General features: G+C 46.8%; 1 protein-coding gene across 3 annotated transcripts in view; it reads left to right on the plus strand.

Moving 5' to 3' along the window:
* The window catches only part of AOAH (acyloxyacyl hydrolase), a 180,809-nt gene extending 155,352 nt beyond the window's left edge, over positions 1-25,457 (plus strand). For 2 of the 3 annotated variants that reach the window (XM_021079244.2, XM_021079245.2), the window contains 5 exons: positions 4,690-4,748; positions 4,830-4,889; positions 6,201-6,297; positions 16,786-16,862; positions 25,081-25,457. In XM_021079244.2, coding sequence (XP_020934903.2) covers positions 4,690-4,748; positions 4,830-4,889; positions 6,201-6,297; positions 16,786-16,862; positions 25,081-25,209 — 422 coding nt within the window. In that variant the 3' untranslated portion in view covers positions 25,210-25,457. Of the gene's footprint in view, positions 1-4,689; positions 4,749-4,829; positions 4,890-6,200; positions 6,298-16,785; positions 18,483-21,679; positions 21,832-25,080 lie in introns of those variants that run through there. The other variant, XR_014834240.1, reaches the window with a different exon arrangement.
* The last annotated feature ends 345 nt before the right edge of the window (positions 25,458-25,802 follow it).

Genomic DNA, 25,802 nt, shown 5'->3' on the forward strand with positions numbered 1-25,802 from the left:
GAAGGAGGCCAGGGCAGAGTTCCCATTGTAGCTCAGCAGTAATGAACCCAACCAGTATGCATGAGGACATGGGTTCCATCCCTGGCCTCACTCGGTTGGGGATCCGGTGTTGCCATGAGCTGTGGTGTAGATTGCAGATGTGGCTCAGATCCCAGGTTGCTGTGGCTGTGGTGTAGGCCGGCAGCTGCAGCTCCCACTTGACCCCAAGCTGAGAACTTCCATATGCCACGAGTGTGGCCCTAAAAGAAAAAAAAGAAGACCAGGGAACAAAAGGGGGGAGAAGCCCCAAGTCCGTGATGCCTCAGTAGGACAGGTGGAAATTCAGCCCAGGCTTTCAGCAAAGGAAAGGTTAAAGGCTACAGTATCAGACCAGCAGGTAACAGAGGCCCAGAACAAGAATGGGTGTGTAGCCAGCTCCTGCCAGGGGGGAAGGAGTGAGGAATCCTTCCTAACATCATTCCTCTTAGCCATTGGCTGTGACAGCCTTGCCATCTCTACCAGTAATTAAAATTCCTGGTGAGAATGTTTTGTTGTTTTGAGAAGTTGCTGGAAAATAAGTCTCACACAGTAGGATTCTACTCTCATAGATTTTTTGAGAAAGGTGGTATCTGACCAGGGGCGGGTCCTCTCAGGCACAGCCTGAGGATGGCAGTCTTTCTGTTAATATGTCCGAGATACCTGTTATGCGCTTGGGGAATAATGATGATACTTGGGTGAATTCCTTGCCCTCTAAGGAGAGAGAAAAGACAGCTCCATGGGGGAAAAGAGTACACAGATCCTGACAAGCCACAGGCATCCCAGGCGCTTTCCAAAGGGTTCGATTACTCTCAAGAAACTGGGATTGCCGGCTACAAGTTAAATCTGCGAGTCGGCCGTCCTCGAAGGGCCTCGACTGCAAACCAACAGCAATAACATCATTTTGCCCCAGTTACTCTTCAGCTTGAAACCTAAAGTATTTTAAAATACCTGTGTTATGGTTTCATTTTATTACCAGCTTCCTCCTTGTCTAAAGTAACGTGGTTTGACCAAGGACTAATACACTCAGATTGTATTTCGTAAAAACGTGGCTGATCTTTGTTGGTACTAGGCTTTTGTGGTAGCTAAAATTTTAATCATAGCCCCAGCATTACGTAAATGCCAAAGATTGTGCCCTAAAGAACTTAACACAGGACTGAGGCATGAGCTGCTACCATAGAAGCTGGAGGAGAACATACCCCTTGATCTTCAGAGGAAGCGTATGGCAGCCACTGGCCAACCCATGGGCTCCCAACCATTACACGTGCTCATGTACACACACACACACACACACACACACACACAAACACACACAGGGAATTCCCTTCGTGGCACAGCGGAAACGAATCCAACTAGTATCCATGAGGATGCAAGTTTGATCCCTGGCCTTGATCAGTGGGTTGGGGATCCGGCATTGCCGTGAGCTGTGGTGTAGATCACAGACATGGCTCAGATCCCAGGTTGCTGTGGCTGTGGCGTAGGCCGGCAGCTGCCGCTCTGATTTGAGCCCTGGCCTGGGAACCTCCATATGCCATGGATGCATCCCTAAAAAGCAAAAATAAAATAAACACAAACACACGCGCACTGATCATTCCTGGGCCACCTTGAGACAGTCCTTCTGCCCATCCTGGGCATTCATGACCTTTTCTCCTCACCAGACTCACTTTTTGACCAAGGAGTCACAAACACCACCTATGCAACATGTAGGTAGGATCAGTTTTTATACCAGAGCTCCTTACAATGCAAAAATACTGTTAAAGTAACAGGGATACAGGGTAATATATAAAAAAGAAAAAGTGATTGACTGATAGTTCCAATCAATGGAGAAAAGCCCAAGAACTGTTTTTCCCCTTCCCTGTCTTTCAACTGTAAGCCCATCACAGACACTCCCAGCCAACCTTCCATATGACCCATCCCAGAGTCACCCTAACCTTTAATAGAAGAAACACCAGGGAAGAGGGAAGCCAACTCATTACACACTTCCCAGTTATCTTCTAACTATAGCTAGTGTGCCCTTATCCTGCCCACCTGCCTGTTCATGTAAGAATTTTCCCTCTATCAACCTGATCCTGTTAGAGCAAGTGCCAGAACAGCAAGGAGATGAACTGGAAGGGACAGGGGTTGGGAGATGGTCCAGTAGGAGGATATGCTTTGTGGTCTCATTCTAAGTTATTCTGGGACCTCAGCAGTAGAACAGCAGGAAAAGGGCAGTAAGCCAGGATCCAACAAGGCTATGGCTCAGCTTAACACCCAAGGGGGAGCCAGCAGATGAGTCCCCAGTATCCAGGAGCAGAATTAACTCCAGTCCCTCTGGATATAAGAGCAGTCCAGTCTTGCAAGTAGGGAGGGAGAGGGTACAGAAGTGCTGCTCATGATCAGATGATCAGACATGAGGTGCCACCTCTCCCAAGTTGAAGAGACTTCAGCCACCAAGCAGGGGAAAAAGGCCACAGGCTGAGAGTCAGGGCCAAGCAGGGTATCAGGGCCCCAGCCAAGCTACCTAAGGTTTATTACAAGCCCTCCACCCCCAGCAGGGAAACAAGAATGCAGAAGGAAGGCTGCAGCTCAAGGGCTGGCCTAGTAGGGACAGGCACGTGGAGGATTGACGGTGGACAGCCCAGGTTGGAGGTGTCCGTCACTGCAGCTGGGCCGGGCTGGGAAAGGCAGGCAAACATACAGGAGGCAAATCACAAAAAGCACACACACAGGAGTTCCTTCTCAGTGCAGCAGGTTAAGGATCCGGTGTTATCACTGCAGCAGCTTGGGTCTCTGCTATGGCATGGGTTCGATCTCTGGCCCAGGAACTTCCACATGGCATGGGTGTGTCAAAAAAAACAAACAATAACAAACAAACACACAAAAGGAAAGAAGCCTCAATGGTGAAAACAAGTTTTTGGAGAAAAATAGAGGCTCAGGGCCCCATGTGGAGCCCATAAAATAAAAGCAAAGACGGAAACCAGTGGCTTGGGATTCATCTAAAATGTGAAAATGCAGACACCTTTGGAGCACAGAGAAGGCCTGCATGTCACCGTGACTTTAATGGCAATAATAAGCCCGTGGTTTCCAGTCCTGGGCTTCACTCACCCACACAGAGAGATAATATATTTTTCCTCTATGACAAGAAAATTGAATCTGTCTTTCAGTCTAACTGATCCTAGGTATAAGTGAAAAATAAGCCTGTGTTCTATCACCTTCAATCTTTCTCCTCGCTTGAGATAGGCCCTATTATTTTCCTTTATTTTTTCGAGCGTGAGAGAAGTGTTAATGGATGAGATATCAGTCATTCACCCCTGAGATTTGGGAGAGCCTGGATTTTGTGTCTCAGCCACAGCAAGAAAGTTCAGTTGTCTCTGAGGATGGATATGCTAGAAGGGGAGGGAGTGAGAAGAGAGAAGAAATAACCCCCACAGATTCTGGGTCTACAGCTGATGCTCGGAAAGGCTCTAGAAAAACTCGTGTTTGGCACTTACCGATGTTATTCTTATGTGCTTCTTTTTCTTTTCTTTTTAGGGCCGCACCTGCGGCATATGGAGGTTCCCAGGCTAGGGGTTGAATGGGAGCTGCAGCTGCCAGCCTACAGTACAGCCACAGCAATGCAGGATCCAAGTCGCCTCTGGGACCTACACCACAGCCCACAGCAATGCTGGATCCTTAACCCAGAGCAAGGCCAGAGATGGAACCCGAGTACTCATGGATACCAGTCACTTTCATTACTGCTGAGCCACAAGAGAAATCCCTTACTTCTTTAAACTGCACCAAAGAGTGGTAGGTAGTAGCCAATCTATTAATTAGGGCTCAGAGAAGCTAACCAACCTCTGGGCAGTGAAGGGCTGTCATGTGCTAACCTCCCTCATCCAATAGCCTTCAGCTCACCAGACCGTAGGGCAGCGCATGGTCAGACCTTCAGATACTCCAGAGTCCTGCCAGGTTCTCAGCCTGGGATAATAGGGCCTGATTTGAGTGTTTCATAGACACAAAAGGAGGATTTGGTCAACTACCACCTTGAATGCTTCCTGAGCCCCATGGGGACGTGGCGTTTCATGCCATCACCAGGAGAAAGCCAATGCTTTGCAAGCTCTTTTTGTTAGCAGCGTTCTGGTCCATACAGTGCTTGGTATCCTACTACCCGGGGTCTAAATAAGGTCAGGCCCCTGGTGTCCTGCTCTGGCTCATGCCAAGAGCTCAAAATGGGAGAAAACTCCTTGAGAACCCTCCCCAGTTCTGGGTCTGAATTTTTAGGGGGCTTAGAAAGAAGAACAACACAGGCTTCTTCAAGAGCAATGCCCAATGGAGTTCCCATCATGGCTCAGTGGTTAACGAATCCAACTAGGAACCATGAGGTTGCGGGTTCCATCCCTGGCCTTGCTCAGTGGATTAAGGATCCAGCATTGCCGTGAGCTATGGTGTAGGTCGCAGACGTGGCTTGGATCCCAAGTTGCTACGATTCTGGCGAAGGCTGATGACTACAGCTCTGATTAGACCCCTAGCCTGTATGCCAAGGGTGCGCCCCCTCTCCCCTGCCCCCCCCCCCAAAAAAGCAATGCCCAATGCAGAACCAGGGCAGGTCCCCGAGAGGCGCCAGCCCCTGCGAGGGAGGCAGGCTCCCCCACCAGCATCCCTAGTTGGCTGCTGTATCTGAGTTCATGTAACAAGCCAGACCTCTCTGTTTTCCAGGCCAGCTAAACAAGGACGTGACCTACGAGCATTTCTACTCCTTCCTGAACTGTCTCCAGGTGAGCTCACACTGACTTGTTGCAAGGCCACGTTCCCCTCAACCCACACCCTCCGTAATCACGGTGTTTTCCTTCTCTCAGGTCAGCCCCTGCCATGGATGGATGTCCTCCAACCGGACGCTGAGGACTCTCACTTCAGAGGTAGGACTGTCTCGGGCCCTTTGATACCAAATTTGATCTTTCTTTCCCTGCACTTGCTGTGGAGTTTGCACTGGGGATGGGCTTTTGGCAGGGCCATGGCCTCCAAGCTGGTGAATGGAAAAATCAAACTCCCAGAGGCTTGAGGACCCAGGAGAATGTGGGTGCCTTGTCTCCCTCCTCCTGCCTCGCTCGTGGTCTGTCGTTCCTACTATGTCTCTTGGTTACTGTCTCAGAGTGTGCCTGACTCTTGTATGCATACATGTACACACACACACACACACACACACACACACCTTTGAAAGCTGGTCCTAAGCATATTAGTCGAGGCAGAGAAGTGAGCCAGGTCAGGCTGTACACATGACAAGTCCTCCCCAAGGTAAGGGAGGCCCAGGTGCCCAGGGCCTTGCTCTCTTCCCTGAGAGAACCCACCATTCCTGCATTTCTTTCACAGATGGTAAATAATATCGTTGTAAGGAACTATTGCATTTTTTTACAAGACAAATATATTTCAATTTTTTAAAAAAACTTGGAGAATGTAAAAAAACAAAAAAAAAACCCACCAAAAAAATTACTCAAAATCTCACCACCCAAAATTAATATGTATTTACATCTTTCCCATATTACTTTCATAGGTAGTTACTTGGGTTTTTTTTTTTTTTTTTGCCTGCATAATATTAAATACATATATTGTTTTATGCCTTCTAGTGTTCATAAATACTCCTCTACATGATAATTTTGTAACTATTTTAGAATATAAAGTATATGAATGTACCATGATTTATTTTGTCCTTTGGTGCTGGCCATATGGGTTGTTTCCAATTTTCCACTGTGATAAATAGCGTTGTGATGTACCTTTGTATATACAAAGATGGATGTCTTTGTGTATACATCTGTTTCCTTAAGACAAATTCCTAGAACATTATTGGGTCAAGGAGTACGCCATATATAAGGATTTGATCCATATCGCCAGATAACTCTCTGGAAAGGTTAAACAAATTGACATTCTCAATCACATACCCCATGGCAATACTCTTTATTATCATGATTGTTCATCTTTTCTTTGCCAATCCCATGGGGAGAAAGTGGCATCTGATTACTTTAATTTGCACCGATTCGGTTCCTAATGAACATGAACAGTTTTGTAAGTTCATTGGTGATTGTGCAGAAGCGGAACTTGACGTGCAGAGCAGCCCTGCTCTGCTGAAGACTTGCAGTGGGAGTGGGAACTATTGATCTCTTTGTTCTGCCTGAATTGTCTCCCTCACGCCTGTGTATAAGTTTCCTGAAATTCTCCATTTCCTTTGTATTTAGAGAGCAGAACAACTCTCCAGTACGCTGAAAAGAATTGCAACCAGCCAGAAATTTGCAAACTTCAATCTTTTCTACATGGATTTTGACTTCCGAGAAAGTAAGTTTTGCTTGGTTTAGGTATTGACACAAGACAAAAGCAGTGGCTACTGTTCAGAGCCTGCTTGGGCGTTTGTTTTCAAGCCAGCAGGCGGGAAATTGGGCAGGGTGGCTTCTACCCATTCTGACACATTAATAGCTCTGAGTATTGAAGAAAAATAAAATGTGAGACTTTTTCTTGAAAGGTGGAAGCTCAGCATCAGCTTTTTTTTTTTTTTTTTTTTTTTTTTTTTGTCTTTTTGCTATTTCTTGGGCCGCTCCCGCGGCATATGGAGGTTCCCAGGCTAGGGGTCAAATGGGAGCTATAGCCGCCAGTCTACACCAGAGCCACGGCAACGCTGGATCCAAGCCACGTCTGCAACCTACACCACAGCTCACGGCAACGCCGGATCGTTAACCCACTGAGCAAGGGCAGGGATCAAACCCGCAATCTCATGGTTCCTAGTCGGATTTCATTAACCACTGCGCCACAACGGGAACTCCTAGCATCAGCTTCTTATTTCATCATTATTTTAGAATCCCTGAGGCAATAGAGCCATGACCAGTTGGAAACAACTTTGAGCTGGGAGCTAAGAGGTCAAAGGAATGATTTCATTTATTCCTTTTTTTTTTTTTTTTTTTGTCTTTTTGTGTTGCGATTTCTAGGGCCACTTCTGCGGCATGTGGAGGTTCCCAGGCTAGGGGTCTAATCGGAGCTGTAGCCACTGGCCTGCACCACAGCCACAGCAACTCAGGATCCGAGGCTTGTGTGCAACCTACACCACGGCTCACGGCAACGCTGGATCCTTAACCCACTGAGCAAACACAGGGATCAAACCCGAAACCTCATGGTTCCTAGTCAGATTCGTTGACCACTGAGCCACGACAGGAACTCCTAATTTCATGTATTCTTGACAATTAAACAATGGATGGGCTAGAGATGAGTGTGACAGGGGTGAGGGATAAGGCAGTGCCTTTCCAGGGGCCACTGGATTACCTAAGGACTCAAAACAACACAGATTCCCATTCCCCACACGTGATGAGTTTCAAAGCGAGGGACTTGAGATGCCTGTGGCAAAGTGGACAATGGCTATCCCAGCTTTCTGGAAAGAACATTACTGCCTTTTTTCTAGCATCCTGTCCAAACATTAGAGTCACTGATGAGTGGCCACAGAAAGCAGGTGTGATGACTGGATTTATCCTTTTCATCTTGACTCTGAAAAATTATTGTCTATTGACTTGAATCCTTCCGGTCCCATTTTCCTTGCTCAGCAACTGTTATACGGGAGAAGGGCCTCTGTTGATTGACTGCCAGCTGAGATGATGCTAATGAAAAGCCTTACGATGTATGCAGAGGAGGGATGATTTCTCACACGGAGTTTATCATCTCCCCTCCACCAGCTCCCCCAGCCCAGGCATCTGGGATGGAGCAGATGGCCATCATGAATTATCAAATATTACATTAGCCGACACGTTTTGCATTGTAGACTCTAATACTTCAGTGCTGAACATCTTTTCAACAAGACTGATCTCCCTTAACTAGATTTCCTGCCTCGGTGATACATGTTTCTCTCATGGGGAGAGACATTTTGATAAATAACCTCTCATTAAAATGCAGAGTTAAAGCCTCATTAATGAATTCCTGGTGTAAACAAATGCACCACCAAGCAATCTTTGATCATCACCAACCTTGAATGTAGATAAAGTTATTAAAAATATAATAATGCCTAACATTCACATGAGACTTTTTCATTTTCCAGAGTAATCTCTAGCTCCGTTATTTATTATTTTGGGGACTGTTGGCAATTCCCTGAACATTTCTCAACTCTGCTTTCCAGCCTTGGAAATGGAGATATCACATCTACATATCAGGTCTTTGGGATGATTACATGAAGTCATATGTAATCTTCCCAAATGCCATGCCTGGCACATAACCAGCACTCAGGAAAGAGCACCAATTCCCTCCCACCCTTGCTTCTGGACACCTGGTTCAATAAGCTGCATCCATACACCTGGGGGCTAGTTATAAACACAGAGCCCCAGGCCCCACTCCTAATTAGGACCTTTTTAATCAGAACTTGCATCTGTGCATAATCCACAGATGATCCATGTGCAAATTAAAATTTAATGGGTGTGAGTTCCCATTGTGGCTCAGTGGTAACAAATCTGACTAGAATCCATGAGGACATGGGTTCAATTCCTGACCTCGCTCAGTGGGTTAAGGGTCTGGCATTGCCGTGAGCTGTGGTGTAGATCGCAGGCACAGCTGGGATCCCCAGTTGCTGTGGCTGTGGTGTAGGCCAGCAGCTACAGCTCCAGTTCAACCCCTAGTCTGGGAACTTCAATATGCCATGGGTGCAGTCCTAAAAAGCAAAAAAAAAAAAAAAAAAAAAAAAAAAAAGGTAATACGTGGGCCTCCTATAATACTCCAAGATAAGAACTTATGTCACTTGGTCATCAGATTTTTTACTAAGCCCTACTGTGTGCTGTGTAGGTGCTAGGAGTATAGGTGTTAACAAAACAGAACAGTCCTTCTCTCCATGGAAAGTATAGAGAGAAGAGCTTTCTCCTTGATCCCATACTGGCCGGCACTCCATAGGCTTGGAAGCAGAGGTTCTTCAGCATGTTCTTGTCCTCAGAGCAGCAATAAATGCAGCCAAAAAGCCAAAAGTTCAGTTTAACTGAACACTCTGCATCAACATGGCCGTGGGTCTCCTTCCTGAGAAACCCCTATGTATTTCTCCTTTTTCGGCAATTGTTATCAACAGTTCAAGGAATTTCCTGAGATTTTGTAATTTCTTGACATTTATTAAAAGCACATGCGAAGGGCGTTTCCGTCATGGCTCAGTGGAAACAAATCCAACTCGTATCCATGAGGACGCAGGTTAGACCCCTGGGCTCGCCCAGTGGACCAGGGATCTGGCGTTGCTGTGAGCTGCGGTATAGGTCTCAGATGCAGCTCGGATCCTGTGTTGCTGTGGCTGTGGTGTAGGCAGGTGGCTATAGCTCCCTAGGCTGGAAACTTCCATATGCCTTGTGTTCCGCCCTAAAAAGCGAAAAAAAAAAAAAATTACATATGAAGATCCAGTTTGGGTACAGGGCCTTCTTTGTCTTCTCTATATGAAGTTAGTCTCCATTAGAGAGACACAGTGGGAGCGAGAGTGGAGGAAGAGGAATGACACCCTGGGACACCTTCAGAAACATGTGATAGAGCATCATGCATTTAATGGCTCCATGCCACCATGACCACTTCTGTAAGGGCTGGAATTCTTACCTAGTTTTCAGGAACTGTGGTGAGGTCTTGACTTAGCAACCAAGACAGTGTTAGACAACCGCAAAGGGAATGCCTGCCTTGAGGTGTTAGCATTCTCCAGAGAAGGCAGAGGGCGCATCTGCTCCCAGATGCATCTCCTTGGGTAACCTTGCACATCTGGGCTGCTCATCATCCTGGAAAACTGGCCTGCCTCCATCCAAACGTGCCTCCATGCATCCAAAACGCCCAGAATTTACAACCAGATAGAGCTGTATTCCATTCCCATCTCAAACCCAGAATAACTGTGTAACCCCAAGCAAATGAAATAACCATCCAGGTTTTGTTTCCTTTTGTGTAAAGTGGCAGGAACCAAAGCGTGGGGTTTCTGTAAGGATTGAGATGATGTTTTCGTGCAGTAAGGACTCCACTACCTGTTCGTTGGTCAGGTTCTCCCACTGCCATCAATGTATGAAAAGCACCTACTATATTCTTCCAGGGCTTAGGATAGGTGGATAATACATGTTTCTTCTTTCTCAGTGTCTAACCTACCTCCCATCGCCGTTTGTGCCTGAGGGTCATGTTGAGTTCTTCACAGGAAGCTATTGTAGAAATGCATCTCCTGGAGTTCCCGTTGTGGCTCAGCGGTTAACAAACCCGACTAGCATCCATGAGGACATGGGTTCGATCCCTGGCCTTGCTCAGTGGGTTAAGGGTCTGGCGTTCCTGTGGACTGTGGTGTAGGTTAAAGACGCAGCTCAGATCCTGTGTTGCTGTGGCTGTGGCATACGCCAGCAGCTGCAGCTGCAATTCGACGCCTAACCTGGGAACCTCCATATGCCACAGGTGCAGCCATAAAAAGGGGGAAAAAAAACCTTATAGAATCACTTATGAAATCTGCAGTCTCTCTAGTCACATGAAAATGTCTATTCTCAGTTCTGTACTGTATTTGAGCTGACTGCTGCATCACAAATAGCATTTTTCATGAGAAATTTATAATTTTACACCTGTGACAGAGCAAATGACAGCTGAGGGTCCCTGTCCCCTGAGGGTAGACATGACGAGACCTAGCTGTTCTCCACTCTGAGAGTCTCAGTCCAGCACCAAAAGATGATTGCTCACCTCAGAGGCTCATTTTTGTCTTTTGCTGATTCACCCTCCAACTGGATATGAGCTAAACAGAGGCAGCATTTTTTTCCCCCTTCAAGAGATGCCAGCTTGAGCAGGTGATGTCCTTTTTCTTCATCTCTACCACACCTCCCAAACACAGGAAGGAAAATGCCACTTGGCTGACAAGGCCGTTTTTTCATGGACCCTTTAAATACACCACCAGCTGCCCTCAGCTTCCAAGACAACTCAATGGGAGTAAACCTGGTACTGATTTCCTCCCCATGTATATGTGTGGAAAAATGACCAGTGACTTCACAGGGCTGGCCAGAATTCAGATTTCTCTGTCTCTCTCTCTTTTTTTGTTTTTGTTTTTTTGTTTTTTGTTTTTTGTTTGTTTGTTGCTTTTTAGGGCCAAACCTGTGGCATATGGAGGTTCCCAGGCTAGGGGCTGAATCAGAGCTACAGCTGCCAGGATAGACACGACGAGACCTACACCACAGCCACAGAAAGCAGGATCCGAGTCATATCTGCGACCTACACCACAGCTCACGGCAATGCCAGATCCTTAACCCACTGAGCGAGACCAGGGATGGAACCCAAAAACCTCATGGTTCCTAGTCAGATTCGTTTCCGCTGTGCCACGATGGGAACTTGCAGATTTCTCTTTTTTAATTATCTGCTAAGGCTGCTGTTCATATTCTACGGATCTTCTCCAGTGATTTCTATTGTATCTCTGAAAACTGGTCCAGTTTCTTTGACTTTACAAATAAAACACATTATGGGAATTACCATTGTAGTCAGTAGGTTAAGAACCCAACTAGTATCCTTGAGGATGCGGGTTCAATCCCTGGCCTTGCTCAGTGGGTTAAGGATCCAGCATTTCCACGAGCTGGATCGTGTAGGTGGCAGATGCAGCTCGGATCTGGCATTACTGTGGCTGTGGCATAGGCCAGCAACTGCAGCTGCAATTTGACCCCTAGCCTGGGAACTTCCATATGCCACAGGTGCAGCCCTAAAAAGAAAAGGGGAAAAAATAAAAATTACGTTTTGCACTAAATCTCAAGAGATCGTTCGTGATCATCCAAGAACATTAATTCAAGTGTTGCAAAAACCAAATAGGAATTCATTTACATATTTTTAATTACCGTCCCAGATAGAACAGAAACTAACCAACTTGCAGTGCTTCCCCTGCTTGGACTTCCCACTCTAAAATCAATCAGGAAGAACTAGAGACCATTATCCAATATCGCCTTTATTCTAAGAAAGCAAAATTTCATCCTGAAATAAACTAAAGAGGGTCACTCTGTCTAGCAGTGGTCATCAGACAGGTAAACCTTTAAACTCTTCCTGTAAGTATTGTAGTACTGATGTCTGCAGATATTCAATGACCGGTAACCCTCGCAGACGCAATAATCATGTGAGAAAATGACATTTTCCCCTGCGAATAGACTGATTGCAGCCTTGATGACCTCTGACATTTCTTTTAATACTTATTGGATTATTTTATATGACAAGCCAGTACTTCTAAAGTCTAGACGCCTCTGCCAAGTCCTCCTAACATGGGGGAGAGAGGGGGCAGGAACATATTTCCGGGCAGGGAGGAATATGGTATCCTTGACAAGGTTTAGATGGCCAATCAGAAACAGGGACCTCTCACTGGCCCCGCCTCCTCCCCGGGACATGCCCTTGCTCCCTGGCAAAACTTGACAAGTCAATATCCCTTTTCCTTAGCTTTCCTTCCTTGGTTTTCTTTTATTTATTTGTTTGTTTGTTTAATCTTTTTAGGGCCGCACCCTCCGCACACGGAGGTTCCCAGGCTAGGGGTCGAATCAGAGCAGTAGCTGTCGCCGCACATCACAGCCACAGCAACAAGCATGCTTACTCAGTTTTCTTTTCATAATCTCTACGTCATGGAATTGCTCAAGCCTCCAAAGGGAGCTGTTGAAGGCATGGCTACCCCTTCTCATTTTGAAAAATAAGTCATTAATTCTGATGATTGAATTATGTCCATGCAAGTTCGGTGAAGTAAAATATCTCTAAGGGCCATAGTTTTTAGGTTGATAGTTAGAAATGCATGTAATTTTTTTTTTGCGGCATTTTTAGTACTATTATTTATTGTCTTAGTGGTTAACTGATTTTCCCCATTTTTAAAGTTTTATTGAAGCATAGTTGATTTAAAATTTGAAGCTTTTAGCATCAACAGTCTAAAGTCTTTTTCCTGGAGGTTGAGAATCTCATCACTTAGCTGGTTTTTTCTAGGGTTTTTCCTTTCTCCCTCCTCTGAGTTATGGTTCTCTGTCTTCATTTTTATAGGTTTTTGGTGTGACCTTTTTACAGCAAATAGAGTTGTAGCCTCTCTTACTTCTGGTGGCTGCCCCCCTTGTGGCTGAAGTTGGTATGGGGGCTTTCTGTAGGCTTCCTGATGGGAGGGGCTGATGCCTGCCCACTGGTAGGTGGAGCTGATTCTAATCCCTCTGGTGGGTGGGGCTTAGTCTCTGGGTGGGAATAGAGGCAGCTGTGTGCCTGAGGGGTCTTTAGGTGGCCTGTTTGCTGAGGGGCAGGGCTGTGATCCCACCTGGATTGTTGTTTTTCCTGGGGCTTCTCATTGCTGACGGGTGGGGCCAGATTTTCCCAAAATGGCCACCTCCAGAGACAGGCATGCTGCTGAATATTCCCGAGAGCTTTGCTTTCAATGTCTTTCCCTCTCAACAAGCCACATTCACCCCTGTTTTCCCAGGATGTCCTCCAAGAACTGCATTCAGGTTTGACCCAGATTCCCATGGAGATTTTGCTTTGCATTGGGACCCAGTGCAAATGAATGTTTGTGTGCGCCTTTTAAGAATGGGGTCTCCGTTTCCCCCAGTCCTGTGGAGCTCCTGTGCACAAGCCCCACTGGCCTTCAATGCCAGATGCTCCAGGGGCTCTTTCTCCCAGTGCCAGATCCCCACACATGAGAGTTTGATGTGGGGCTCAGAACTCTCACTCCGGTAGGTGAGTCTCTGTGAAGCAGTTAGTTTCCAGTCTGTGGGGCTTCACACCAGGGAGGTATGGGGTTGTTTATATCGAGTAATCGCCCCCCCACCCCCACCCCCCGCCTCTTGATGTGGCCTCCTCTTTTTCTTCTGGAGTAGGATATCTTTTTGAAGGTTTCTGGTCCATTTGGTTGAAGATTGCTCAGTCTTTAGTTGTGAATTTTGTTGTTTTAGAAGAGAAGTTGAGCTCCAGTCCTTCTATTCTGCAATCTTAATCCCATTTCCTGCATGTAAAATTTAAATCAAAATGGAAACAGCCTAGGCTTGCTTTAAGCCTAGTTAAGACTAACTTTGAATTCCATTAGAGGAAACATGGCATAAGGAAGTCTGATCTTTTTCTTACAGGGCTCCTAGAAGACATTTCTCTCCAGGAATGCTGTCTTGGCGTACACCGTGTTTCCTTTATAGGCTCAAATCTTCTTTCCACTGCAGATTTCCCAGCTCTCTAGCTGGGAATGTCCTTTCAACCAGCAAAGGCACATGTGTAGATTCAGTTTGTCACTCAGCCTTCTCTGCAAATGTGGGGAGTCAAAGTGCCACAAGGCACTGTGTCCTGCTGGGTCAGGGGATTCGTGAGTGGTCCAGGTCAGGCCTGTGGCTTGCTGTCTATCTCTTTAATACAATCTTGTGTCTTACTCATCCAACTCTTTACTTTTCATCAGGCCTTCTGAGGTCTTGACAAGGCTGGTTTCTCATTGTCTTTTGATTAGGGTTGGAATTTCTTATCATCTGGTTGAGATTTTCCTTCATTCTTTCTTTTCTTCCCCCCTTTTTTTTTTCTTTTTTGGCTGCCCCACCACATATGGAGTTCCCCAGGACAGGGATCAGATCCAAGCCACAGTTGTAACCTGCGCCACAGCTGCCGCAATGCCGGATCCTTTAACCCACTGAGCCTGGCCAGGGATCAAACCTGCATCCCGGTGCTGCAGAGACACTACCAATCCTATTCACCACAGCAGGGACGCCGTCTTTCCCATTTAGCATAAGGTAAAACCAAACTAAAGGTAGAAGCAGGAGAAAGGATTGAAAAGTTCATTGATCCCTTGGGTGCAGTAAAGGAGACATGTAGAATGGAAGCAGGGTCACCTCTGAAGCCACAGGGGACTTGGAGGCTGACATCTTACCTGGGCTGGACCTTTCTGCATCATTGTTGATTTTGTATTAGAAGCCCTGGGGGACTGCCAGGGAGAGATGAGACAAATAGTACAAAAGAACAAGAAGCATGGAGGGGGCTCAGTGGGGAGTGACATTGACTATATTTGAGAAACTCCTCCAAACGCCTGGTGCTCTATCAAGGGTATTGGTTGGATGTTCAGATTGGAAGTGGCTCAGATAGAGAATCAACGTAAAGTTAGAAAGTAAAAAAGCAGGACCCAAAAAGGAGCAAAGTGGTTCATCCTCTCCTGGCCAAGGGGGAGAGGAACAGCCTGGACCAAGCATGGGGGAGTGCCCGGCAGGTCAGTCAAGATCAGCAGGGCTGGGGTAGAGCAGCATGACACACCCAGGAGGACAGTCTCAGACTCACGGATGCTTTGGAGTGGCAGGTCCAGAAGAAAAGGTGAAATAGCCAGAAGTGAACCGGAAGCAGAAAATCTGATTCCAAGTTCATGCCTAAAAAAACTGAACAGCCAGGCAAATTGAAGCTAGAACCAGGCAAGCTTCCCCAAGGCTCTTCCTTTTACAGGGTACCTATGGTCCAGGACAGGAAACTGTTGCAGTCTGCAAGCTGGTTCCACAGAACAAATAAGCCTTCATAGGGTTCGTGGGGTTTTAGCATCATTCCAACTCTGAGCTTCCTATCAGAAGGGCAGCTACGTGCCATTCCCTCCGAGAGATACACCTTTTACCAGCATAAAGTAGTCTCTCCCTTGGGACTCCATCTGGAGGACACAGTGGACAATGTCCTCAGTTCGAGTTTCCCAAGAAAGGCAAAGGCTGCCTTCCCATAGCTGCTGCTTCTAGCAACCTCCACTGAAATCCAGGCACAAAATATGAGAGTGGTTTGGGGCTGGGCATTCTGCCAGGAAAAAAGCCAACAGGGACTGGTGATCCACTGGAGGCTTCCAGACCACCAGCAGGAACTGTGTTCTGTGCTCTGCAAAGGGCAGCAGTATTTGCAGCCCTTCTGGGGACAGAGATGAGATAGTGAGTGTGGACAGCTCATTACAAAAGCAGCAGAGCATTGATTCAGCTCTGGGAAAGATCAGCTTCTCTTGTCCAGTCAAAGTCCTTAATAGAATTTCCATTGCTTCCCTTGGGGCAAAAGGAGAAAGAGACAAAGAGGGCACAGACCCCTGCCCTTGCATTTTTTGCAGGGAGAAGGGTCAGAGGACTGTCAGCTGTGCCAGCTCCCCTCCCTGGACATGGGGAGGCCAAGGGCATGGGCTGTAGAGGGAGGGGAGGTTTCAGATTTTTCTCTCTGGAGGCTCTCTAAGGATTTGAAATTTCCTTGAGGAATTCTTATTGACTGTATGACATTCCAGTGTGGAGTTCATTGTGCCTTTGCCTTGGAGCAAGTGACATTCCTGGTCTCTCACCACTGTTGAAGGACACTTTTACTGCTGCTCATCATTTGGGGCTCATAACATTTTCACCGTAGCCAGACTCACTCTAAACGTGATGTTGAGATCATCATATGTCATTGTGTTTCTGACGAACTGTGTGAGTTTTAATGATGATTGCTTGATACATGCAGGCAGGGTCTGGAAATGGCAGCCCAGGAAAGGAGATGATAACAAAATATTGAATATCCACCACCCTCCCGACTCCTGAAATTCTGTGCTTCTGGCCCCTGAGAAATGAGATGGACTGAAATCAATGTGCCGTATTTGAGAGAGCTTACCCTTCCCCCCACCCCACTCCCCTCACTCTAGAAACCCCGTTCATCCAACATGCTCACACGTTTTTCTTCCTGAGTTAGAGGAGAAAAAAGACGACACAATGGAAAGATGATTTCTGTCCAGAAAGCCCCCGGCCCGAGATAATGACTAGGAGGCAGCATGGCTGGGTGAGCACAAGCCAGGGAGGGCATCCTCCAGCCTTTGTTGTTCGGTGTTGACTGTTGCTTACGGAAGCATGTCTCTAACCCTCTGTGTGTGTGTATGTGTGTGTCCCACAGTCATGGAGGAGTGGCGAAAGAGAGGCGGGCAGTCCTGGCAGCTCATCGAACCTGTCGATGGATTCCACCCCAATGAGGTAAGTGCAGTCAGACGGTGGTCACTGAAGGCTACCTGTTCCATTATTTTTTTAATACATTTATGCACCTGTGCATTCATTTTCCTGTGTTATTCCAGAAAGAATTGGAGGTGATATCCTCACATGTGTCAAATAGAAGATAAATAAATGTAAATTTAGTTGATAAAAAATACAAATGCAAGAATGAAATGAAAATCAGAGTGAAAAGAAAACAGGGTATAAATGATACCTGGATTCTTGGCTTAATGTCTATAATTTCTAAACTGTGACCTGGGAAGTCCCAAGAAACTGCCTGCAAGGGCCCACAAAATCAGCTCCATGCTTTCTAAGGGGCTGAAGCAGAGAAGGGCATAAGTCCTGGCTTTCAGAGGATAAAGAAATAAGTCAAGTACCCCCCCCCAAAAAAAAAAAATCAGAAGGATTCCTGAAGTGAGCCCTGTGAGAAATTTCTCCTATGGATTCTTCTAGAAAAGAAGGAGAACTGTATGTGAGGAGAAGAGTGTCCTGAGCAACATCCTGCAGTAAGAGCTGTTTCTCATCTAGGATTCGAGGGACAATTCTGGAAAGCTCTACCCTGGCCTTCTCACTGAGCAAGAGGACCTGGAGGGTGGGTCCCTGGCCACTCCTGCCCTCACCCTGTGCATTATCCTGGCTGCAGCCAGGGAAGGGCCATTTTTATCTGTTCTGTGTACTGAGCTTGCTCATATTTCCTAATATAAAAAAATAGAAAAAGCAGTCGGGATAGGTCTGCCGATTCTAACATTCTGAAAGCGGGCCCCCTGCCGGAGGGATGGGCATTTACCACAGGCAGTGCTCTGCAGCCATGGTCTTTCTGACGCAGCCTTTGTGGCCTTGACAAGGGTCCAGGCACTCCTAGTAGCCTTGACCTCCACGGTCAGCCAGGCCACGGTCATCCCCTCAGAAGCCTGAAGGGAACGGTAGCCCTCCCTCCCCTGAGCTCTAGGTCCAGTGAATACCCATGAGCAGGGCTACGGATGGTCTCAAAAAGGAAAAGAGAGTGCCACTCCAGTGTCAGATGGACAGTCAGCGGAGTCCCACTGATGCTGGGTGAATTATAAAGTGAATATAAAATGCTCATCTTACTGTTTTAAATAGCAACCACCCAAAAAATCTAAGTCATGCACCTCAGAATATCTGACGCTCCTGAGTGTCCCTTGGATGTGTTGATCCACGAGAATTACCAGCTAGAAGCTGGTTGATATTAGAGTCTGCCCTCCCCCAGTGATGTCTTTGGTTTTAGAACAGTTAATGTGGAGACCTTCTTTCTGGCAAGAATTAGGTAGTTCTTTTCTTGTCATTCTTTGTACACCACAGATTTTTACCCTTCTGATTCTGTGGAGAATGAGGGATAAGAGGAGATGGTCAGAGGGGGAGAAAATAGGAACAAACTAAAAAGAAGAAGGTCAAAGACAGCTTTGTTTTATCCCTTAGGACATTTTTGTCTGATCTATCAAAGGACTATTCTGTCCCTGACTCTTAAAATAGTATTAGGGTTTGCAGTTGCGCTGTGGTTTAAGAATCCAGCCTCAGTAGCAGGTCAGTTCACTGCAGAGCCATGGGTTCGATCCCCAGGCCTGGCGCAGTGGGTTAACGGATCCAGTGTTGACACAGCAGCAGTATAGGTCACAGCTGCAGCTCACATTCAGTCTGTGGCCTGGGAATTTCCTCATGCCATGGATGTGGCCATAAAAAATAATATTAGGGTTCAAGGTTTGCAAATTGTGGCTCTGTCTTGTACTCAAATGGCTTCACCAATAACTGATTGTTGAGAAGAGTCAAAAGCTGAAAATCGGAAGTTCCTGTCGTTTCGAAACAGAAACGAATCCGACTAGGAACCATGAGGTTGCGGGTTTGATCCCTGGCCTCACTCAGTGGGTTAAGGACCCGATATTGCTATGAGCTGTGGTGCAGATTGCAGATGTGGCATTGCTGTGGCTCTGGCACAGGCCGGCAGCTGTAGCTCTGATTTGACCCCTAGCCTGGGAACCTCCATATGCCATGGGTGTGGCCCTAAAAAGACAAAAAGACCCCCCCCCCCAAAAAAAAAGCTGAAAATCAGTGTGTGCCATAATCTTACATTATTCCTGAGAGATCTGATTACGAGGTAGGAGTGGGTGATGGAGTGGGCAGCAGTGGTGAAGCCTCATCCAAAGTGGGTGACAATGGATAGCTATGCCTAAAGCCTGCCTAATTATCACATATATTGATCTGAACCATCTAGATGGCAAACTGCCACTCAAGAAGGTTTATTGAGTGCCCACCCCATATCTCACACAGTGAGAACTCATGAGTGAATAAGAAACTGCCCCTGCTGTTTAAGGAGATTATAGGATAGAGTGGGAGAAAGACAAGTAAACAGATGATTAAATATGAAGTGGTCAGTGCCTCCAGCCATGCAGGCAGAGGTGCTATGGGAGCATGATGGGGGCTAGCATGGGAGAGAGGGGGCCAGAAAAGATTTTCAGAGGGGATAACTCAGACCTAAGACCATGAACTAGTCAAGTGAAAGGAGGGAGGGAGGGGCTGCAGAAAGTGTTTGAGCAGAGGAAAGTGCGAGGGCAAAGACCTGAATGCGAAAGGGAGCACTGGAGGAAAGAAAAGTGCTTCCATGTGGCTGGGCCAGAGAGCGTGGGAGGGGAGAGAGGGGGATCAAATCACATAAGGTCTGTCTGAGTTTGACCTTTTTTACTGTGGGGAATGGGGGGCCATGGGAGGTTTTTCAGGAAGAAAGAAAAATACCCAGACTCGTGCTCTAGAAAGATACTTGTGGTAGCAGCACAGAGAATGGTTTGGTCCAGAGGGAGGGAGTCCTGTTTGGAGGATTCTTCTGTGAGGGAGAGGGTGATGGCCTGAACAGAGGTAGTGCAAGGGGGGAGAAAGAGAAAGGTCTGTATTGGAGAGAGTCAGCCAGTTGAATCAACAGAACGTGGTCATTTATGGGATGTCAAAAGCGAAAGAGATGCTAAGCGTGACAGTTCTTTCTTGTGACTTGGGAAATTGGATAGATGATTCTATTGCCCGCTGAGGTCAAGAACACCTTGAGGAAGAGTTTGGCACATGTTGGATTTAAAAGCCTATACGGTGTCCGAATGGGGATGTTCTTGCAGCAGATGATATGCACACTTAAAGCTCAGGAAGGGATCTGAGCTGGAGATATGGATGTGAGCACCCTCAGGACGGAGTTGTGACTTGAACCCTTAAAGAGGAGCCCCTGCAGTCTCCCCTCCAGATGGCCTGCCCTACAGCAGAAGAAGTGTTAATGGATCCTTCTAGATCGTGGGACAGCTATGAGAGTCCACATCTTTTTCATCTCGAAAGAGCCAGATGAGCAAGGCTGGGTCTCAGGACTTCATCCTTATGGCACAGACATAAAACCAACCAAAAGAATAGTCTCAGACCTTTCTCAGGTACCCCCTCACCCATTCCTGCACATACTGGCCTTTCACCAGCTTGGGGGTGGAGGGAGCAGGCTTTATTTTAAGGGCCTATTTCTTCCTAAAACCCTGCTAGAAAAGTGGGGGGGGGGCAGGGGGGAGTGTGTAACCACTATTGATTCAATTGCTCCAGTTTTCTTAGGGAGACAAGTTTAATTAAGTATCAACATGGGTTGTGTTGAACACTTCAAATTTATGATTGATAGATATTAATTTTTGAGCCAGATTATATTCACCATCTAAACTCTTTGCCTATAGTTTAATGGAAAATAAATAAGCGTAGAAAAATTCCTGATATACTGACAACTGCTTTACTTTTCAATCTCATTCCAAGATGTAGAGCCAGAATTTTAAGAAATATCTTCAGAGCTCCCTTCGTGGCTTGGTGGTTAACGAACGCAACTAGGGTCCATGAGGTTGCAGGTTTGATCCCTGGCCTCGCTCAGTGGATTAAGGATCTGACGTTGCCATGAGCTGTGGTGTAGGTCGCAGACACGGCTCAGATCTGGTGTTGTTGCCGCTGTGGTGTAGGCTGGCAGCTACAACTCCAACTCGACCCCTACCCTGAGAACCTCTATATGCCGCAAGTGTAGCCCTAAAAAGAAAAAAAAGAGAGAGAGAGAGAGAGAAAGAAATATCTTCTTCAGTGGAGTTGCCGTCGTGGCACAGCAGAAACAAATCTGACTAGGATCCATGAGGTTGTGGGTTTGATCCCTGGCTTTGCTCAGTGTGTTAAGGATCCAGCATTGCAGTGAGCTGTGGTGCAGGTTGCAGAAATGGATTGGCATTGCTGTGGCTGTGGTGTAGACCAGCAGCTGCAGCTTCAATTTGACTCCTGGCCTGGGAACCTCTATATGCCATGAGTGCAGCCCCCCCCCAAAAAAAAGGAATATCTTCTTCAATATAAAGGGGGGCGGACATGGTAGAGGAGTGTTATGCCAGACTTGCTGATTGGCTAGATTTGGTGGGTAGGAAAGAGATGACTCACAGGATTGGACAACTGGGTGAAGAGAGGTGAAAAATATCAAGTCAAGGAACTCAGAAGAAGGCAAAGACTTGAACATTCTGAATTTGAGGTGCCTGCACAGTAGAATCTAGCCCCTAGCTCAAATTTATGGGTTCTGATCTCAGGAGAGGGGTCTGGCCTAGAAAACAGGTTTGGGAATCACCAACTTCTGGTTGAGAGCTGGAAACACTGGCGGTGATGAGATAGGGATAAAATTATGAAGAAAAATAAAGATCAAAGAGAATTTAAGGTTGAGAAGGTGGGAGTTCCCATTGTGGCTCAGCAGGTTAAGAACCTGACACAGTGTGAGGATGCAGATTCGATCCCTGGCCTCTTTCAGTGGGTTAAGGATCCAGCGTTGCCACAAGCTGCAGCCAAGTTGGATCTGGTGTTGCCGTGGCTGTGGCATAGGCTGGCAACTGCAGCTCCACAATTCAACCTCTAGCCTGGGAACTTCTATATGCCACAGGTATGGCCCATAAAAAAAAAAAAAAAAAGGAAAAGAAAAGATTGAGAAGGTGATTTGGTTGTTGCATACCAAATTACTTGAAAACAGCACTCATTTTTTTATCTCACAGTTGCTGGGGGCCAGGGGCTAGGCACAGATTAGCCAGGCCTTCTGCTCCACTCTCTCTCCCCCAAGTGGCCATGAAGGTGTCTTTCAGAGCTGAGTCTCCTTGAAGGTTGACTTGGAGCTCCCCTCAGGCTCACATGTTTGTTGGCAGAATTTAGTTCCTTGAGGCCCATTAAAGTGAAGGTCTCAGCCTCTAGCCTTCTTGCCACGTGGACCCCTCCAAATGGCAGTTTGCTTCAGCAATGAATACAAGTCAAAATGGCCACAGAGAAAGTATTCACGCACACACACATACTCACACTGCAGAAAGGCTCAGTGTTAACCGTGACTATTATAATTAGGATGACTTTGATTCTGTTTTTCTTTTTGCTTAATTGTCTTTTAAATTGTTTCTCAAATAGGTATTGCTTTAATAGTTTTCATTGTGGATAGGGAGGCGCAGAAGATATTTGTGTCCAGGAAACAGCTAGCTCACTTGGAGTATGCGGATGGCTGGGCCTTGCTCTGTGCAGAGCATCATGGGAGTTACCAGAGGAGGTTGGTTGTAAGAAGCCCACAGTAGGTGCCCAGTAAATGTTTCTCAGATGAATGAATGATTATAGCAAGTCATTTTTTCATATCTCTAGTGATAACAATGTCACTCTCGTTTTAGATCCAAATTATTAGCATCGCACACCCATAAATATTTTAATCTTCATTAGAGTGACAGCCAACTAATTGCTTTCAAACCATGGTTCCCACATGCTCACATCTGAGCTCTTTCATTTTAACGTTCCTCTTCTTATCCTCACCCCCATCTCCTCCCTTATGAATTCAAACTGGGAAGTAAATGATCATAAATGCCTTTGGTCCCACATAATTGTTAGGAAGCCGGCTGGGGTGTATCAAGGTAAAAGGCAAAAAACAAAAAAGAAGAAGCAGTGATTTTCCACAGCCCTGGCAGCAGCCTACTTTGTTGAGGAATATCAGGGAAAACAACCTAAAACCAGTCCTCTGTTTTTGAAAACAGATTGCTTAGTGTGTGAGAGATGATCAGAGTCTTCCAGGAATCTTTCAGGTTTAACAGTCAGTATGAGTGGGGGTGGGGGCGGTATATGAGGTACGGGTTGTGAATGGTGGTGGCAGATGGGGTGTGTGTATGTGGTGGGGGCAGGTGGGGTGTGTGTGTTTCAGACACAACGTGGATGTGATCAAGATTACATTGGTGGATGGATGGAATTTGGGGTCCACCAGAAGACTCAGGAACATATTAAAGTTCCTGGGGATATTTAATGTTTTGACTCAGCCAGTTCTAGTTTTTTCTAACAACTACTAAAATCCTACACACAATTGAGACCCAAATAGGTCTTTAGATCATTCGCTCATTTTGCAGATGAGCCAATTTCAGCCCAAAGAGTGGAAGACGCCTGCCCACCATCTCACAGGGAGCTTACTGGAATGATGAACAGGATGTACTTTTGAAGACATGTCCATGTGCTTCTGAATAAAGTCAGGGATGTCCCTGAGCATCTGCCCTGAGCAGTGTGTTCCCCCCTGAGGCCTGCAGCAATCACATTTCTCTTGTCTTCAGCCTTAACCCCCCATCCCCCGCCCCCATGCCCTGCAGTGCCATAGCCATCTGGGACCTGAAGGCCTGCCCAGGCCCCATTTGCTAAATGAGGGCATTGTCTGCAGAGACAGACTCCTCATCAAAAGCATGTTCATGACAAGCTGGAGGAGGGAAGAACCAAAAATGGATCCTGCTGACATCGTGAATAGCAGCAGGCTGTACAACCATGCAAGCAGAGAGTGGCCATTAGGCTGGGAGAGCCAGGGACCAGCCTGTTTGAATTCAGCCAGTGATTCCTCTCCCTGGCACTGCAGGCACACTCCGCACTCACAGCCTCCATCAGGATGCCAGCCCTACCAGGTGTCGGGATCAGCCCCATCTCCCTGACACCCATGATTCCCCACCGCGCCATTCTCCTCCACAGCCTCTATGCTTCCACGTGTGCTGTGTCCTCCCCCACGCGCACTGCCTCCCTCATGAGCATCTGGTGAATTGCTCCTTGAAAATTCAGCTCAGTCATCACACTCTTCAGAGAGGACCTAGCCTTGCCCCCCACCTGGCAGAGTCGCCACTTTTCCCCCTTCCAGCTGTGTGCATCCCTCTCCCAGCCTCCCTCTGGGTTTGGGAGTGTTACTCAGTATGTATGGGTCTCTCACTAGACTGAGAGTTCCTTGAAGGCAGGATTCATCCCTTTCATCTCCAAAACCCAAGCCTTAGGCTGGCAGTAAATGTTAGCTCTCCACAGGTAAGTGAAGGAATGGCTTTCTGAGAAAGTGTATTTGTTGTCTGTTACTAAACAACAAATTACCACAGATTTAGCAGCTTAAAAGAATCCATACAGGAGTTCCCTTCGTGGCTCAGTGGTTAACGAACCCGACAAGGATCCTTGAGGATGTGGGTTTGATCCTTGGCCTTGCTCAGTGGGTGAAGGATCCAGCGTTGCTGTGAGCTGTGGTGTAGGTCACAGACATGGTTTGGATCCCACATTGCTGTGTCCGAGGCGTAGGCCAGCAGCTGCAGCTCTGACTTGACCCCTAGCCTGGAAACTTCCATATGCTGTAGGTGTGGCCCTAAAAAGCAAAAAATAATAATACATACTGTTGTCTCACTGTTGCTGTGGGTCAGGAGTGCTGGTACAGTGTAATTGGGTTCTCTGCTTAGGGTCTCACAGGGTAAAATCTACTTTCTCATCTGGAGACTCATCTGGGGAAGAATTGATTTCAGACTCACTTGGGCTGTTGGTAGAATTTATGTCCTAGTGGTTGTAGGACTGAAGATGAGCTTCTTACTGGATGTCAGCTGGAGGCCCCTCTCAGTTCCCTGCCATGCGGGCTTCTCAACATGGCTTTTTCTTTCATCAACCCAGCAATGAGTCTCCAGAGTGAGTCTGCTAGAAACGCAGTCTCAGACAATGCAGCATAATTAGCAAAGTTACATCCTTTCACCTTTACCATGTTCTGTTGGTTAGAACCAAGTGATAGTTTCCCCCCACACCAAGGGAAGCGGATCACAGAAAGCTCCAAAGGAAGGAATCTTGGGAACCATCCTACAGTCTGTCCACCATACAAAGCAGAGAGTCAATCTTGTGGGCAACTTCTTTACTTTCTTATAATTTCCCTTTTACTCCCTTGCAGGTGGCTTTACAGCTGTTGGCAGATGGCTTCTGGAAGAAGGCACAGCTGCAGTGGCCCCAGGTCCTGGGAAAGGAGAATCCATTCAACCACCAGATCGAGCAGGTGTTTGGAGACCAAGGGGGGCACTGAGTCCCCAAGGACACATGTTCCTGGGTAACTCAGGGGGACAGAAATATGGGTCAGCTCATTTAACAGACTGTTATGGGGCTGTCGTGTCACAGACTCACAGGACCCTCCTCTTAGTAGCATCTTTGCAAAGTGCGTTTCTCTCATTTAAGAGCTTATCTAAATGACAGTGTGATTCTGCGTGATTCTGGGGTCAGTGACCCTCTAACCCTCAAATAACCTTTAATAAAGTACTTTGCATGCCATTCCAAGCAAGAGAGTATCTGTGCCCTGAAATGGCTAGTTGTTGTAAAAACAAATAAGAAAACTAGTGATGGGCTTGGTGTGCTGGGGAAGTGATCTCCCCTGTGAGCAACTTTTTTTTTTTTCTTTTTAGGGCACCTGTGGCGTATGGAAGTTCCCAGCTGCACTTGCCAGCCACAGCCACAGCAATGCCAGATCTGAGCTGCATCTGTGACCTACCCGACAGCTCATGGATCCTTAACCCACTGAGTGAAGGTAGGGATTGAACCTGTATCCTCATGGACCCTAGTCCGGGTCATGACCTGCTGAGCCACAACAGGGAACTCCCTGTGGTCAACTTCTTAATGATGGCT

The sequence above is a fragment of the Sus scrofa genome, chromosome 18 (genome assembly GCF_054392235.1).
Source record: "Sus scrofa isolate SSC_HxYL_T2T_F1_AM1 chromosome 18, Sscrofa_HxYL_maternal_Yorkshire_Landrace_v2.0, whole genome shotgun sequence".
Classification (NCBI taxonomy): domain Eukaryota; kingdom Metazoa; phylum Chordata; class Mammalia; order Artiodactyla; family Suidae; genus Sus; species Sus scrofa.